At 57.4% G+C, this 17,580-nt stretch overlaps 1 protein-coding gene across 5 annotated transcripts in view; it reads left to right on the top strand.

The window, feature by feature from the left end:
* TECPR1 (tectonin beta-propeller repeat containing 1) overlaps nucleotides 1-17,580 on the top strand; it is a 41,011-nt gene that overhangs the window by 14,630 nt on the left and 8,801 nt on the right. For 3 of the 5 annotated variants that reach the window (XM_017861639.1, XM_017861638.1, XM_017861640.1), the window contains 12 exons: nucleotides 1,348-1,449; nucleotides 4,070-4,215; nucleotides 7,133-7,623; nucleotides 8,072-8,217; nucleotides 9,100-9,255; nucleotides 9,535-9,684; nucleotides 9,785-9,942; nucleotides 11,746-11,873; nucleotides 12,798-12,900; nucleotides 15,833-15,929; nucleotides 16,055-16,134; nucleotides 17,209-17,265. In XM_017861639.1, coding sequence (XP_017717128.1) covers nucleotides 1,348-1,449; nucleotides 4,070-4,215; nucleotides 7,133-7,623; nucleotides 8,072-8,217; nucleotides 9,100-9,255; nucleotides 9,535-9,684; nucleotides 9,785-9,942; nucleotides 11,746-11,873; nucleotides 12,798-12,900; nucleotides 15,833-15,929; nucleotides 16,055-16,134; nucleotides 17,209-17,265 — 1,814 coding nt within the window. The remainder of the gene's footprint in view (nucleotides 1-1,347; nucleotides 1,450-4,069; nucleotides 4,216-7,132; nucleotides 7,624-8,071; nucleotides 8,218-9,099; nucleotides 9,256-9,534; nucleotides 9,685-9,784; nucleotides 9,943-11,745; nucleotides 11,874-12,797; nucleotides 12,901-15,832; nucleotides 15,930-16,054; nucleotides 16,135-17,208; nucleotides 17,266-17,580) is intronic. The other 2 variants (XM_017861641.1, XR_001883241.1) reach the window with 2 other exon arrangements.

The following is a 17,580-nucleotide window of genomic DNA, read 5'->3' as shown; positions in this document are numbered from 1 at the left end:
AAAAAAAAGAAGCAAATTTCCTGAAGCCCTTGGTTAACGGAGCGCCTCCCCTTCCTCTAGTCAGTGCGTGTATTTTGCATCTTATCAGCGGCAAGTCCAATAAAACCAGCCAATTTCCGACCACTCATGGGGTTTTTCTAACTGCTTGTCAAGGGGGTTTCCCTGGCCCGGGGAATGGACGGCCCACACGTCTGCATCTGTATCTCCAGTGCTGAAGTTTCCAGAGTCTGAGGCCACTCCCAGCCCACAAAAATACAGACCAGACTGTCCCCCACATTGGGTCCTGGTCACCCCACTTCCCAGGGAGCACAACTTCCAAATCCCTCATATAGCAACGTGCCACTTTCTTTGGATTAAATGGGCAAAATTGGATTTCTTTTTTTTATTTTTTAATTTGAGACAGAGTCTCATTCTGTTGCCCAGGCTGGGGTGCCGTGGCACAATCTCAGCTCACTGTAACCTCCACCTCCTGGATTCAAACGATTCTCCTGCCATAGCCTCCCAAGTAGCTGGGATTCCAAGCGTGCACCACCACACACCCGACTAGTATTTGTAGTATTTTTTAGTAGAGGCAGGATTTCGCCATGTGTTCAGGCTGATCTCAAACTCCTGACCTCAGGTGATCCACCCGCCTCGGCCTCCCAAAGTGCTGGGATTACAGCCGTGGGCCACCGTGCCCGGCAGCATCTCAGGAATTCTAATAGCACAAGGTCTCCAGTAGGTCTGAGACTAACGGGGCCTCCCAGGCCACCGTGGAGAATGTATCAGAACAGCCCGGATGGAATGCCGGGCGGCAGGGTGGAGCATGACCAGCGGCTAAATCACAGAGCCACAGGTAGTCTGGGAAAATCTAGTGGGAGTGTGTGTATTTTTACACGTTGACATGAAAATACTTCGCTTTAATTTTGAGTATTTCTTGAAGTACTAAGAATAGACCCAAGATAGGGGTCTCATGTTTTCTAAGAATGAGCTTTTTAAAAACTAGTTTTCCTAAATAACATTATTAAGGCCGTTGTCTTTCACAGGGACCGACTCAATTCAAATAAAGCAGCCTTTTCCAAGCATTAGGCTGGAGAATGGGCAGGCAGCTGCCAGGACACGTGTGGCTGAGGCCAGGACACCCTCAGCCCTCGTGGGACAGAGCCAGGCGCAGGAGATGCGGCCGGGGTGTGGGAAGAGGGACGTGGATCGTGGATAGGGGCTTCCTTGCTAAATGATGTGCGACTGCTCATTTGTGACATGAACCAAAGGATCAAATTATTCACTTGTTCTCCCCGAGGCTTAAACAAATGAACCGTCTGTCTCCCTGGCCCTCCAGGAAAGCACGTTTATTTCTGACTCCCCCAGGTGTGGTTCCGAAGAGGCGTCAACTCTCACAATCCCTGCGGCACCAGCTGGATAGAGATGGTTGGTGAGATGCTGATGGTGAACGTGGGAATGAATGACCAGGTGTGCACGGGGGTCCGCAGCCCCTGAACAGCAGGGGTCTCAGGATGGAGGTTCCTCATGCCACAAAATAGCGCAGTGACCCCTTCCCACTGTAGGGGCTCATGATGGCCGTACAGCGGGGGTCCTGGCACCTCTGCACGCTCTCAGCCCACGAGGATTCCCAGGGGCTGGTTCTGTCAGGGTCCTGGGGCCCTCGCTCAGGTCAGTTTCCTAAGGCCTCAGAGTCATGAGCACAGATCTGGCCTGAGAGGTGGCAGGAAGGGGTTCCTGGAGACTGGAAGGTTTCCTTGAGAAATGTTTAGGTGAAATCAGGTGCGATGGTCACCAAGTGAAGGATGAAGCTGACCCCTAACGTGGACTCCGAGGACGGAGCTTCTCTCCTTTTTTTTTTTTTTTTGTTTTTGTTTTGAGACAGAATCTTGCTCTATCGCCCAGGCTGGAGTGCAGTGGCACCATGACGGCTCACTGCAATCTCCGCCTCACGGGTTCAAGTGATTCTCCTGCCTCAGCCTCACGAGTACCTGGGATTACAGGTGCGCACCACCACATCTGTCTAATTGTTGTATTTTTCTGTAGAGAAAGGGTTTCACCATGCTGGCCAGGCAGGTCTCGAACTCCTGACCTCAAGTGATCTGCCTGCCTCGGCCTCCCAAAGTGCTGGGATTACAGGGATGAGCCACCGCGCCCGGTCAGTGCAGCCTCTCTTAAGAATCACCTGCACAGTTTCACAGTGTGGCCTTCTCAGAGATAATGAGGATTGGGGACTTTTAAGACTCAAAGGGTGGGCTGGGCACCATGGCTCACGCCTGTAATCTCAAAACTTTGGGAGGCCAAGGCGACTGGATCACCTGAGGTCAGGAGTTCAAGACCAGCCTGACCAACATGGTGAAACCCCATCTCTACTAAAAATACAAAAATCAGCCAGGTGTAGTGGCACATGCCTGCAGTCCCAGCTACTCGGGAGGCTGAGGCAGAAGAATCTCTTGAACTCAGGAGGCGGAGGTTGCAGTGAGCCAAGATTGCTCCACTGCACTCCAGCCTGAACAACAGAGCAAGACTCTGTCTCCAAAAAAAAAAAAAAACACTCAAAGGGTTCAGCCCCTTGCTGTCAAGGAGAGCCCGCCACTCCATTACACTGAGCAAGAAGTTCTTTCTGAGGTGCCAGGCTTCCCTCTGCTGCCACGCCCTCCTCCCACCTACCCTGGTGGCACAGCACCCAGAGGCGGGGGGGGGGGGGGTGACAGGCACCTGCTAGTGCACAGTCCGAGGTGACTCAGCTGAGTCTGAGCCGAGCCTACCAGGGCCAAGGGACAGAGATGCTGCAGCCTACCTAGCCAGGCCACCTGAGCCCTTTAGCAAACCTTACTTCTTACCCAAAGGCAGAGAGTAGGATGCCTACCCAGAGACCTTTTCCATGGAAAGTGAGGTCAGAATTAGGGTGGTTACTTTGCATCTTAAAAAAAACACCACGGCTAGGTGTGGTGGCTCACACATGTAAATCCCAGCACTTTAGGAGGCTGAGGTGGGAGGATCACTTGAACCTAGGAGTTTCAGACCAACCTGGACAATATAGTGAGACCCCATCTCTACAAAAATTAAAAAGTTAGCCAAGTGTGGTGGTGTGCACCTGTAGTCCCAACTACTCAGGAGGCCAAAGCAGGAGGATTGCTTGAGCCCAGGGGGTCGAGGCTGCAATGAACCACGATTGTGCCACTGCACTCCAGCCTGGGTGACAGAGTGAGATCCTGTCTCTAAAAAAAACCAAAAACATTCCGGGAGCGGTGTCTCACGGCCGTAATCCCAGCGCTTTGGGAGGCCGAAGCGGGTGGATCACCTGAGGTCAGGAGTTTGAGACCAGCCTGACCAACATGGTGAAACCTCATCTCTACTAAAAATACAAAACTTAGCTGGGCGTGGTAGCACGTGACTGTAATCCCAGCTACTCTGGAGGCTGAGGCAGGAGAATCGGTTGAATCTGGGAGGCGGAGGTTACAGTGAGCTGAATCACGCCACTGCACTCCAGCCTGGCGACAGAGCAAGACTCCATCTAAAAAAACAAACAAACAAACAAACAAAAAAAGCCTTAGCTGGGTGTGGTGATGGGAGCCTGTAATCCCAGCTACTTGGGAGGCTGAGGCAGGAGAATCACTTGAGCCCTGGAGGCAGAGGTTTCAGTGAGCCGAGGTTGCGCCACTGCACTCCAGCCTGGGCAACAGAGCAAGACTCTGTCTCAACAACAAAAACAAAAGCAACAAAACCAGGACCACCTCTGGGTTCACGGGGGCATCTGCTTCCCACCAGAGGGCACACGCAGGACAGGGAGGCAGGTGAAACTCACTTCCTAATAGAGCGTCCCCCAGCCCGGCCACTTTGCCTGGACCTAGTCACCTTGAAATCCTGGCTCTGCCTGAGGACAGGGTGATGGGACCAGGTCGCAGCTTCTCCTGAGCCCCCTTCCAGCATTTGACTTCTGTGCCCACCACACAGCCCCACCATGGACCTTCCCAGCCCACACACACCTGCATATGGGGGACCCTGCCTGCATTCTGCAACCCCAGGAAGCGAGAAGAGCCCCCGGGCCTGCACCCCGCTTCCTCAGAACAGAGCCTCTCTCTTCCAGGTGTGGGGCATTGGCTGTGAGGACCGAGCTGTGTACTTCCGGCAGGGCGTCACCCCCAGCGAGCTCAGCGGGAAGACCTGGAAGGCCATCGTCGTGGCCCGAGAGTGTGACCGGTCACACTCCGGCAGCTCGTCTAGCCTCCTCAGGTGACCAGGGACGGCAGGCTGTGCAGGAGCCAGGCTGGGACGGGCTGTCTGAGCCTAGGTGGTCACGTCCAGAAGACTCTGCCACCTGCCCCACTGGGTCCCGGGACTTGTCCCAGGCAGGAGAAAATGGGTCTTCACTCACAAGAGCCACAAGAGCCGAAGCCCTCCTGCCTCGGTCCCACAGAGAGGGGGTCCTGGGGGCAGCCCGGGGTGGCCGCTGGGGTTGTTACACACACTCTGGGCTGCTGGTGGTGGCACTGGGAGCAGGGTTAGGCTGGGCCGTCGTGAGGGAGGTGAGGCTCGACCCTGACGTGGGTTGCCCCATTGGGTCCAAAGGCTGAAGATCTGGGTCAGAAACAGTTCTCTGCGATAGAAGTAAGGACCCCTCTGTCCAGGGGAAACAAGGACGAGACACAGGGTCTCTGCCTAGCCTGCAGCAGTGGTCTCAGACTCAGGCACCGGGGTTGCCTGGAGGGTTTGTTCAGACTTTGATCTCCGGGTCTCACCCCGAGTTTCTGTTGGAGACTTAGTATTTCTCACCAGCCCCTGGGTGATGCCGCTGCAGTTCTGGGGCCGCACCTGGGGGTCCGTGGGTCTAAAGAGCGTGGACAAGCCCCAGCTCTGCCCACCGGCCGTGAGAGCACAGGCAGGCGACTCCGTGGATGAGCTGGGGACAGCTCAGCTCTGCAGTGGCAGTGTTCACATCACGGGCGTGGATGGAAATGGCGCTCAGGGCCGGGGCTCTGCAGCCGTCCACGTTCCCACCTGTAGCTGTGACCCTCCCCAGCCCCTGATCCATACCCCTCTGTGCCCTGAGCCTGGTGGTCGCCACCCTGCTGTGCTGTCAGCCCAGAGGGTCAGGGAGGATGGCCAGGGCAGGCGTTTGCTCGTGTGTCACCTGAGGGTTTAGTCTGCTCAGATGGTAGGTGGCTTTTTGTTTTGTTTTGAGACAGTCTCACTGTGTCATCCAGGCTAGAGTGCAGTGGCGTGATCATGGCTCACTGCAGCCTCAAACTCCTGGACCCAAGTGATCCTCCCACCTCAGCCTCCCAAGTAGCTGGGATTACAGGTGTTCACCACCACACCTGGCTAATTCTTGTATTTTTAGTAGAGATGGAGTTTCACCATGTTGGCCAGGCTGGTCTTGAACTCCTGACCTCAAGTGACTCTCCCACCTCTGTCTTGCAAAGTGCTGGGATTACAGGCGTGAGCCACCACACCGGGCCAGCTGGTAGTTCTTTTTTTTGCTTGTTTGTTTTTTGTTTTGTTTTGAGACGGATTCTCGCTCTGTTGCCCAGGCTGGAGTGCTGTGGCACGATCTCAGCTCACTGCAAGCTCCGCCTCCCGGGTTCACGCCATTCTCCTGCCTCAGCCTCCCGAGTAGCTGGGACTACAGACGCCCACCACCACGCCCGGCTAGTTTTTTGTATTTTTTAGTAGAGACGGGGTTTCACCGTGTCAGCCAGGATGGTCTCGATCTCCTGACCTCGTGATCTGCCTGTCTCGGCCTCCCAAAGTGCTGGGATTACAGGCTTGAGCCACTGCGCCCGGCCACCAGCTGGTAATTCTTAAACTGGAAAGTACATGAGAATCAGCTGAGAAGCTTCAAAAACTACAGATGCCAAATCTTTATAACTTTGAGGTTAGCAGTGGCTTCTTAGACATGACACCAAAAGCCTAGGCAATGAGGAAATACAGATAAATTGGACTTCATCAAAATTAAAAACTTTTGTGAATCAAAGGACATTATCAAGAGAGTGAAAAGTCAATGGAAGAAAGGCAAGGCTGGGTGCAGTAGCTCACACCTGCGATCCCAGCACTTTGGGAGGCCAAAGCGGGAGGGTCGCTTGAGCCCAGGAATTCAAGGTCAGCCTGGACAACATAGTGAGACCCCATCTCTGCAAGAAGTTTTTAAAAAAATTATCTGGGTGTAGTGGCATGTGCCTGTAGACGAGGCAGAGGTGGGAGGATCCCATGAGCCCAGGAGGTCGAGGCTGCAATGAGCTATGGTCACTTCACTACCCTCCAGCCTGGGTGACAGAGAGACTGCTCTCAAAAAAAAAAAAAAAAAAAAAAGAAAAGCAATAACAAATGCTAGTGAGAACATGGAGAAATTGGAACCGTCCTACACTGCCGGTAGGAATGTGAAATGGTACAGCCACTGTGGAGAACAATTTAGCAATTCCTGAAGACGTGAAACCCCGAACTGCCATGTGAGCCAGCACATCCACTGCTGGGTGTACACCCAAGAGACTTGAAAACACATGTTTTAGTCCATTTTGTGTTGCTATAAGGGAATCCTGAGGCTGGGTCTTTTATAAAGAAAAAAGGTTTATGGTCAGGCATGGTGGCTGAAGCCTGTAATCCCAACACTTTGGGAGACCGAGGCCAGCGGATTACTTGATGTCAGCGGATCACTTGAGGTCAGCGGATCACTTGAGGTCAGGAGTTCAAGACCAGCTTGGCCAACATGGTGAAACCCCATCTCTACTAAAAATACAAAAATCAGCCAGGCGTGGTGGTGCATGCCTGTAATCTGTCAGCTACTCAGGAGGCAGAGGTAGGAGAATCTCTTGAACCTGGGAGGTGGAGGTTGCAGTGAGCCAAGTTTGCACCACCACACCGCAGCCTGGGTGACAGTGAGACTCTGTCTCAAAAAAAAAAAAAAAAAAAATACTAATTCCAGATCTTCACCCTCAGATATGTCGATGTGATTGGTCTGCAGGGTGGTCCAGGTGTCAGCTTTCTGGAAGCAGGTGCTGATGGATATCTTACACAGAGGAAGAGACAGTTCAGAGAGGTTCTGACTTGCCCAAGTTTCCACAGGCAGTCATGGTGGAGCACGCTGGACAGGGCTTGCCTGATAGCACCTGTTCCCCTGCAAGGGAGTGACAGGTCTGCCCTGATTTGTCCCTAGTGCCGGCTGCTTCTTCGGTGACGAGGTGAGGGGCAGTGGCGAATCTGCCCCCAGCGATACCGATGCCTCCTCAGAAGTCGAGAGACCGGGGCCTGGCCAGCCTCTCCCTGCAGAGCCTCTAGACGATTCCAAGAATCCCACGGGGAGCTCAGCCTCGGGCCCAGGGGCTGGCAGGACTGCAGAAGATACCGCGGAGGATGCCTGCCCAGCCGAGGGCAGTGGAGAGGCCGGACCCGACACACACCCTGGCCCCGCCCCCACCCCGGCCGAGCTGCCCTGGACCAATATTGACCTCAAGGAGCCCAAGAAAGTGCCCAGCCACTCGGCCGCTGGCTTCCCCGAGACCACCAGCCTCTCCTCGCTGGGGCTCCTCCCGCTGGGCTTGGAGGAGCCGTACGGCGTGGATGACCACCCGCTGTGGGCCTGGGTATCGGGAGGCGGCTGCGTGGTGGAGGCATGTGCCATGCCCAGGTGGTTCACTGTCCAAGCGGGTAAGGGCTCCTGCAGGGCCTGGGGGCAACCACATGGCCAGGTGCCCTGGGGGTGTGGGGTGTGGGAGGAGGCCGGGGTTGGGGGGCTCGGGCAGGCCTGCTGTCCTCCCTGGATGCCTCACTGTGCTCAGCAGCCCTGAGCCAGACGTTGGGCTCCTCTGTGGCCTCCAGAGACCAGCCTGAGGCTGTCAGGACCTGGAAGCACAGTGGCCAATGCCTCTTCCGCTGTCTGCAGCCCGTCCCCTGTGCTAGCAGTGGTGGCCGCTTTCCAGGCTGAATTACTGGGGGAGAGCAACTTATCCATCAGGGCGAAGGGTGGAAGGAGGCTTAACAGAGAGCATAGCTTTTGACCTAGAAAGGGCTGATTTGGTGGAGGGGAGCGCCGTGGATTCCTGCCCAGCTGCAGGCAGGACGGTGCCCCGGCCCTGAAGCTCTGCCTGCCCCACAGGCCTGTCTCCCTCGGTGCAGACGCTGTCCCTGTCCATCACGCCGGCCCAGACCGCCGCCTGGAGGAAGCAGATCTTCCAGCAGCTCACAGAAAGAACCAAGCGGGAGCTGGAGAACTTCAGACACTACGAGCAGGCTGTGGAGCAGGTGGGCACCCCGGTGGCCGCGCACACATTTTTTTTTTTTTCCAACAATCATTCATTGAGCGCCTGCTGTGTACCAGCTCTGAGAGAAACAGATGGATGCTTCCATCCTGCTGTCCATCCGTCTCCCACGCAGATGCGGGCATAGAGAAAGGAGCTCAGGGTTCCTTCGTCCATCCTGAAGACTTTGGTTCAGGCCCCGCTGTGTTCCAGGCTCATTGGAGGCCCTGGGGACCCAGAGACGACAGCAACCTCAGAGGGTGGTGGGTGGGGAGGGGAGGGTGGCCAGGGAGGGGAACCACGGCATCCTCTCCCTGCTGGAGGGAACCCCAGGCGCCCAGGGGTGCAGTGTGTGATTGCAAGGAGTTAGCACAGAGGGCGGCCAGAGACCCCACCCCTGGACCGACCCTGCTTCTGCCCCGCTGTCCTATGGCAGAGCCTGGCCCTCGGAGGCTCACAGTCAAGTGTGGGGGTGACAGGGAAGTCACACAGAGTGTGTGACCCTCCTCATTCCAAGGGCCGCTGGACACAAGCAGGCTGTGGTTTGGGTTCTAGCTCGTCGCTGGCTCACTGTGTGACACCAGGACAGGCAGGGAACCTCCCGAGCCTGTTTCCTCATTCAGAAGGCAGGCTGGTAGTGCCCACTCCCTGGCTGTTTGAGAGAGAGGAGGTTGTACAGAACAGCCCTGGCTTTCAACCTGCACCTGTTGGGTGTCCGGCAGCATCACTGTTGTCATTAGCCTGGGGGGAGCTGGGCTGAGAGCTGGGAGTGCCGAGTGGGCCCTACCCCAGCCCTGCCTCCTCCTCTGGGCACCCCCGGCCCCGCTCTCCTCCCCTTGCACCCCGGGCCTGCCTGTGATGGTGTCCCCTGCCCCGGCCTGCGCAGTCGGTGTGGGTGAAGACCGGGACGCTGCAGTGGTGGTGCGACTGGAAGCCCCACAAGTGGGTGGACGTGCGCGTGGCCCTGGAGCAGTTCACGGGGCACGACGGCGCCCGGGACAGCATCCTCTTCATCTACTACGTGGTCCATGAGGAGAAGAAGGTGCCCGCAGGTCCCACGGAAGATGGAGCCAGGGAGGGGACACAGGGCTGGGGTGCCAGGGGAGGGGTACAGAAATGGGGGTGCCCAGGGGAGGGGGTAAAGAAATGAAGTACCAAGGGAGGGGCAGAGCTGGGGGTACCCAGGGGAAGGGGCAGGGCCGGGGTGCCAGGAGAGAGGGTGTCCGAGGGCAGGGTCCCAGGGTGAAGCACAGTGAGGGTCGCCCTCCAGAGGCCTCCTGCCCTGGGTGACAGCCCTGCCGGGCGCCTGCTCTGTGAACAGTACACCCACATATTCCTGAACGAGGTGGTGGCGCTGGTCCCAGTGCTGAATGAGACCAAGCACTCCTTTGCCCTGTACACCCCCGAGCGGACACGGCAGAGGTGGCCAGTGCGTCTGGCTGCCGCCACCGAGCAGGACATGAATGACTGGGTGAGTGGGCGATGGTCCCCTTGGGCCGGGGGAAGGGACAGCCACGGTGGGGCGGCCTGGCCTGGCCTGCTCAGCAGTGACCAGTGTTGTGCCATGCCAGCTCGCCCTGCTCAGCCTGTCCTGCTGCGAGAGCCGGAAGGTGCAGGGCCGCCCGTCCCCACAGGCCATCTGGTCCATCACCTGCAAGGGGGACATCTTCGTGAGCGAGCCCAGCCCCGACCTGGAGGCCCATGAGCACCCCCTGCCCTGCGACCAGATGTGAGTGGGCTGCACTCCGGGTGGGGCCTGGGGCCTGGCCTCACCCAGAGCTCATGGTTACAGAAGCGGGGGTCCAGAAGACTGGAGTCCATGCAGGGCCAAGCTTCTCGCTGACCAGCCAGAAGCACAGCTACTGGTTCCCAGGCCCCCAAGTCCCCTGGGCCTGTCCAAAGACCCCAAGAGGGGGAACCAGAAGCCCCACTGGGCCCAGGGTGGGTCAGTGCCGCCCAGGAGCCTCTGAGCTTCGGGAGGAATGTGGAGTGTGGGTGAGGGGCGCAGTTCTCTATCCCAGGGGGCTTCCAGGCCCTGGCAAAGCAGCCACATCTCTCCACCTGCCCAGGGCACAGACCCGGTGCTCAGCCACCTCCAGCTCCAGCTGAGGCCCTGCTGCAGGGGCCATCCGGGGCCTGGGGGCAGAGAGGAGAGAACTACTGGGGGAGGAGAGTTTGGGGGCATAGTCAAGGCAGAGCTGGTGGGGTTTGAAGTCCAGCGGGAGTGGGCGGAGAGAGGACTTGATGTTTGGCACTGGGAAGTGCCCGTGGAGACAGGACCTGGGGGACTCAGGGTAGCCAGGTTGGAGTCGGGTGAGGGCAGGGCTGGACGCACAAGCCTAGGAGGCATTGTTCTGTTGGGGACATTGACAGCCACAAGGCGGGGCTAGGCAGGTTGGCTCACACCTACAGTCTCGTCACTTGGGGAGGCTGAGGTAGGAGGATCACTTGAGGTCAGAAGTTCAAGACCAGCCTGGGCAACATAGCCAGACTCATCTCTACCAAAAAAAAAAAAATCAAAAAATTAGCAAGTCATGGTGTCATGCACCTGTGGTCCCAGCTACTTGCAGGGCTGAGGTGGGAGGATCACTTGAGCCTAGGAGTTCTAGGCTTCAGTGAGGTGTGATCACACCCCACACCATGGCACTCCAGCCTGGGCAACACAGTGAGACCCTGTCTCAGAAGAAAAAAAAAACAAAACCACAAAGGGGAAAGTTCTCCTGGGGGGGGGCGGGGGGGGTCTGAGCTGAGTCCCTGAGGAGGCAGGACCCAGCCATGGACATGGGGCTATGATTCTGTCCCCTGTGGGACAGAGAGGCTGCCCCAGGGGGTCTCCCCAAGCCGACGAGGTCCTGGGCTTCATGACCTGTGGGCACTGGAGCTGGGGACATAGTGAGCCAGAAGCCCTGGCTGCAGGAGAGGACAGCAATATCCTGTCAGAGGATTCAGACCGCCTCTGGTGACAGTGACAGTGACGGGGCCTCGGCCACAGGAGGCTGACCTGCACCAGCTGCAGCCTGCACTCTGCCCGTCCAGGAGGCCATGCTGTGGTGGCGCCGCCTCCTGCTGACACCCTGGAAGCCCAAGGGCTGTGCTGTCACTCATGCAGAGGATTAGACGTCACGTCTGGCTCTGCTGTGTGACATTCAAGCCTGGCTGCACCTGCCACCGTGGCCAGCCCGTTCCCCCAGGTCCCAGACCCCAAGGGGCCCTGTGAAACACGCCACTGGCCTCATCCCCTCCGTGTCACCGTGGGGATGAGGTGGGTGGGTTCCAGAAGACTCCCAGCCCGTGGAGGGGTCTGACCTGCACAGCCCCAGTGCCAAGACCCTGCACCTCTCGTGGGCTGAATCTCTTTAGTGTTGATTAATATGAACATGGAGGTCAGGCAGGGTGGATGGTCTGTGCTTGGAGACCAAGGAGGGCTGAGAAAATCCCAGAACCACGGGAGGCCATGGAACAAGAGGGCGGCCAGGCAGGGTTGGAAGGTGGGGCCTGAGGGGTTTCCTCCTGCCCTCTCCCATCCTTCCAGGTTCTGGCGGCAGATGGGAGGCCACCTGCGGATGGTGGAGGCCAACAGCCAGGGCGTGGTGTGGGGCATTGGCTATGACCACACGGCCTGGGTGTACACAGGTGGCTATGGAGGTGGCTGCTTCCAAGGTGAGGGCAGCCTGCAGGCCCCCCTGCCCGGAGCCTTCCTGGGCATTCTTTCCTCTAGTCCCCGTCTGGGTTCCCTGCCCAAGGCCAGGGCTACTGTCCCAGTGTTCACACTCGGCTAACAGCTGGCTGACAGGTGACCTTCACCACTGCCAGCCTCCACCCAGGATGGTCCCTGCCAGTACCCCCCCGAGCTGAGGGCCTCGAAGGTTCCAGAGAGGCAGCGGCCAAGGCCCCCCAGCGTGTCCAGCCCCTCAATTTCAGGGCGTTAGGTGGGCTTTTCCTTCAGGGTAGGCACTCGCTGAACTTCTGTGGACCCCCGAATTCTAGGCCAGGGTCCCTCTGTTCCTACTGGAAAACGAAGGCAGAAACAGACACTGAAACGGGGCTTTCCAGGCCACAGCCCACATGCCCCATGGGGGAACAGCTAACCCCAGAGAACTGTGGTCTCTTGACACGTCAGGAACACGTATCCGAGCAGGCTTTCCAGCTTCCCTGTGTGTGAGGCAGGAATGGCCTCTGTCTTCATGTCACAAGTGAGGGAGCCGGGGCTCATGGACGTTACGTTGACTGTCCCAGGTTCCTTTGGTAACACAGAGTGAGCTGGGTGGGCCTCAGGCCTCCCTGGCGCTAAGTAGAGGGCAAGGTGGGAAGAGGTGCTGCAGGGGTGTGGATGGGAGGTTTGATGCACAGTGGGCTGTGCTCATCAAGGTTGCGCAGTCCCAGAATAATTACAGGCCTGGAGGCGAGAAACCCAAGCCAGGCCGGCCCCGTGAGATAAGCTCAACATGACTGTTTGCCCCCCTCCGCTGACCTGGCTCCAGCCCGCCCTCCCAGCCTCTCTGGGAATCTGTGCTTCAGACGGAATGCCAGAGTCCCAAGCAGAGCCCATGTGGCCTCGGTCCCAGCAGCCACCTCTCCCCGCAGGCCTGGCCAGCAGCACCAGTAACATCTACACGCAGTCAGACGTGAAGTGTGTTCACATCTATGAGAACCAGCGCTGGAACCCTGTGACAGGCTACACCAGCAGGTAAGTGGCACAGGTGCCCAGCCAGGATGCCGCCTGGCACAGGCCTTAGTCCTGGCAAAACCAGGACAGCAGCATCCTCCGTAGCGTGGAGTCCAGTAGAGCCTGGCGTCAGGTCCCCAGCAGGGAACTAACCAGATCTTATCGCTCACTGAGATTTCTTTGTCCTTGAATCTTGTTTTTTGGTTTTTTGTTTTGTTTTGTTTTGTTTTGTTTTGATACAGTCTCTCTCTGTCGCCCAGGCTGGAGTGCAGTGGCGCGATCTCAGCTCACTGCAACCTCCGCCTCTTGGGTTCACACAATTCTCCTGCCTCAGCCTCCCGAATAGCTGCGATTACAGGTGCCCGGCACCACGCCTGGCTAATTTTTTGTATTGTTAGTAGAGATGGGGTTTCACCATGTTGGCCAGATTGGTCTTGAACTCTTGACCTCAAGTCATCTGCCCACCTTAGCCTCCCAAAGTGCTGGGGTTATAGGCGTGAGCCACCGCGCCCAGCCGAAAGTCTCTAACTATATTGACAAAGTTTCTACCTCCAATACATGTATGTAATTCCTTCTTAATAAGATTCTGTTCCTGATTCAAGAACCAGAGATAGAAGAAAGAAAGGTTTTGTAATTTTTTTTTTTTTTTTTTCTGAGACAGAGTCTCGCCCTGTCGCCCAGGCTGGAGTGCAGTAGCGTGATCTTGGCTCACTGCAAGCTCCACCTCCCGGGTTCAAGCGATTCTCCTGCCTCAGACTAACAAATAGCTGGGATTACAGGTGTGTTCCACCATGACGGGCTAATTTTTGTATTTTTAGTAGAGACGGGGTTTCACCGTATTGGTCCGGCTGGTCTCGAACTCCTGACCTCATGATCCCCCTGCCTCAGCCTCCCAAAGTGCTGGGATTACAGGCTTGAGCCACCGCACCCGGCTGCCTGGCCTGTACATTTCTATACTGGAGCTTTGACATCTTTTATTAGATGGTATTTCATATGTTTGGACACTATTATAAGTGGCATATTCCAAGTTTTAAATTTCTTTTTTTTTTTAACTTTTTGAGGCTGCCTAAAGAAATGCAGTTCATTTCGTCTCCTGGTTTTCTTTGTTTTTGTTTTGTTTTGTTTTGTTTTTTTGAGACAGTCTCACTCTGTCGCCCAGGTTGGAGTGCAGTGGCTTGATCTTGGCTCACTGCAGCCCTTGCCTCCCAGGTTCAAGCCATTCTCCTACCTCAGCCTCCCGAGTAGTTGGGATTACAGGCGCCCACCACCATACCTGGCTAATTTTTGTATTTTTAGTAGAGACAGGATTTCACCACGTTGGTCAGGCTGGTCTCCAACTCCTGAACTCCCGAGATCCGCCTCAGCCTCCCAAAGTGTTGAGATTACAGGCGTCAGGCGTGAGCCACTGCACCCGGCCTCCGCTTCTGCCTTTTCCAAATTGATGAAATAGACAGTAATAGAAACAACAAACTCTCTGACAACTCTAATCTCACCAGCCAAAGACAGCAACTGCGATTAGCATGTGGGGTGTGGCCTTCCGACCATCCTGTGTGTTGGGGGCAGACGAGGCCAGGCACAGGGAGGTGGCTCCATGGCCTCACCGTTCCGTACCCGGGGTGGACCCAGTGTATCTGACTTGACTCAGCCTTGGACGTCTCGACCATAAGTGACCTTTTCAGCATCCTATGGAACCATTTAAAGGATGTCCCTGTGTGTAAATATTTGTGTGTCTGTGTGTTTACCCCAGTAAATCAGGGGATTTGAGATTTTCTAAGGTGGTTGACACACATTGCCAAAATATTTCCATCCTGAACACCTCCGCCTCGACTGTGGGCATTGTCCACACAGCCTGGCAACACACTTGGATCTCCACCCCCTCCTCACGTCCTCCTCAGTCCTTACGGAGGACAGGGCAGAGCTGTGCACCCACATCTGTCTCAGAGAGGCCCGAAAGGGCCACAGCTGGTCATCACAAATGCGTGCCCCAGCTGTGTTCTCCAGGCATCTCAGCCTCACAGCCGCCCCCAAAACCGCCCCATGTGCTGCTTCCCGCTACTCGAGTGTCCTGTCATGACACTAACAAAGTACCACAGACCACATGGTTTGAACAAGAGAAATGTGGCCATGTGTGATGACTCACACCTGTCATCCCTGTGCTTTGGGAGGTGAGATCAGCCTGGGCAACAAAGCAAGACTCCATCTCTACAGGACATTTAAAAATAAATTAGCCAGGTGTGGTGGCACGTGTCTGTAGTTCCAGCTACTCAGGAGGCTGAGTTGGGAGGATCACTTGAGCCCAGGAATTTGAGTCGGCAATAAGCTATGATCATACCCCTGCACTCCAGCCTGGGTGACAGAGCGACAGCTGTGGAAGGAAGGGAAGGGAAGGGAGGTGAGGGGAGGGGGGGAAGGGAACCAGAGGGGAGGGGGCGGGGAAGGAGAAAGAAAGTCTTCTCTCCTCTATGCATGTCTCTGTGTCCAAATTTCCCCCCACCCCTGCTTTTTTTTTGAGATGAAGTCTTGCTCTGTTGCCAGGCTGGAGTGCAGTGGTGCAATCTCGGCTCACTGCACCCTCCGCCTCCCAGGTTCAAGCGATTCCCCTGCCTCAGCCTCCAAAGTAGCTGGGACTACAGGCATCCATCACCACGCCTGGCTAATTTTTTATATTTTAATGGAGACGGGGTTTCACCGTGTTGACCAGGCTGGTGTCGAATTCCTGACCTCGGGTGATTCCCCTGCCTCAGCCTCCCAAAGTGCTGGGATTACAGGCATGAGCCGCCGTGCCCAGCAGGCTGTCACCTCTTAGGAGTGCGAGCATCTGGAGGCGGCTGGCTCTGAGACTGGAGCTCGGTGCTTCCCTGCGGGGCTGCCACCAAGGGTGTTATGGGGGTGTCTGAGCGAGCTGGTTGGTTCCCCAGCCTCCCTCGTCACCCGCCCTGTCGTCCTGTCGCAGGGGTCTGCCTACGGACCGGTACATGTGGAGCGATGCCTCGGGGCTGCAGGAGTGCACCAAGGCTGGCACGAAACCCCCGTCCCTGCAGTGGGCCTGGGTGAGGCCCCGCTGCCCCCTAGGGAGTTGGGAATCCGCCCTCCCACCCCTCCTTGCCCCTCCTCGAGTGTTCTGACTGCCCTCTGGATTTGGGGGGTCCCATCCTCACTGACCCACTCCTCCCAGGTTTCTGACTGGTTCGTGGATTTCAGCGTCCCAGGGGGCACGGACCAGGAGGGGTGGCAGTACGCCAGCGACTTCCCTGCGTAAGCCTCTCCCTGCACAGGGCCTTCGGGCCAGGTCCTGAGCGTCAGGACCCTGCAGTGTGTGGCCTCCGTCCTCACTGCTCTTCCAGGTTGAACCCTGCACCCTAGGCCTGGCCAAGGAGCAGACCCCTGGTGCCAGCCCTGCTACTGGAGGGGGAGGGGCCAGCGGAGGGGCTGGGAGGGGCCTAGGAGAATGTTCCCTGCACACATGGCACCTCTGGCCTCTGTGCGTGGCACGGGTAGGAGCGCCATGGCTCCCCAATGCCACCTTCATCCCTGCTGTGCCAGGCACGGGCTCTGGGAGGGTCAGATGGTGGCACCCGGGACACCAGACTGAGGGGCTTGAGGAGGGTGAGTGGCCTCGACGGTCTCAGCTCTTGGGGGCTTTGAGCCAGGCCCTGAGTGATGGGGGGTTCAACACGAGATGTCAGTTGAAGGGGCAGCGTGAGCCCCTCAGAGAGATGCAGTCCCCGTCCCGAGGCCCTGGACCCTGGTGGCGCAGGTGCACGGTGTGGGCAGACCCTTCATGGCACAGTCTCAGCCTGTTGGAAGATGCAGCCAGGACAGCCTGAGCTGGGGCCCAGAGCCAGGTGGCTTCTGAGCAGACCAGGACCATCCCGTTGGCCACAGCCAGGCCTCCTGGACCACCCTCCCCTCAGCCTCGGGCCTCATCCTGACCAAGAACTCTTGCTCCCCAAAAGGGCTCTGATGGGGCCTGGGGAGGGGAGGGCTGAGTCCCCTTAGCCTGACCCCTGACAGGTGACTGCTATGCTCCAGCCCCAGAGAGGACCGGACCCCCTTCCCCAGGGAGCCTTCAGCGCCTGGGAGGCCCCAACCCCCGGGAGGCCCTCCCTGCAGGTCCCTGGGGCTGCACTCAGCCCTGACCCTGCCGGGGCAGCCAGGAACCGTCTCCCAAGAGCCACGCGTGGTGACACCTCCTCCTCTGAACCCCGTCCGTGGCTTTCACCCAGTCCCCATGCCCTGTAACGGGTAGAACAAGAATGTTTACATGCACGGTCCCTTTCCAGAAACTTCCACGAAGTGGCCCTGATTTCATCTTCTTCCTCCTTGCAGCTCATACCATGGGTCCAAAACGATGAAGGATTTTGTGAGGAGGAGGTGCTGGGCCAGGTGAGGCAGGGCTGCAGGGTGACCGTCACGGTCAGACTCCTGGAGGAGCCGGTCCTGAGGGAGCTCTGGTTCCCTGCACCCCGGGCCACATCTGGCCTCTGACCTCAGTCCCAAGGGAAGAAGCAGTGGGGAGTAGGGTGAAGAGGGAAGCCGAATCTAAGTAAATGTCAGCCAGGAAATGCCCGCAGGCTCCCAGTGCTCTCTGGTTTCAGAAGAGTTTGTTTTCATGAACAAATAAGAGAAATGTCACTGGCAGGCTCCACCTGTAAGCTGGACAGAGAACGCCGCCTGGCTGGGGGTGGGGGTGGGGTGGGG

Source organism: Rhinopithecus bieti, unplaced genomic scaffold (assembly GCF_001698545.2).
Source record: "Rhinopithecus bieti isolate Rb0 unplaced genomic scaffold, ASM169854v2 scaffold_62057, whole genome shotgun sequence".
NCBI classification, from domain to species: Eukaryota; Metazoa; Chordata; class Mammalia; order Primates; family Cercopithecidae; genus Rhinopithecus; species Rhinopithecus bieti.
Note: the sequence above shows the minus strand (reverse complement) of the source record. Positions and strands in the feature narration are given on the sequence as shown.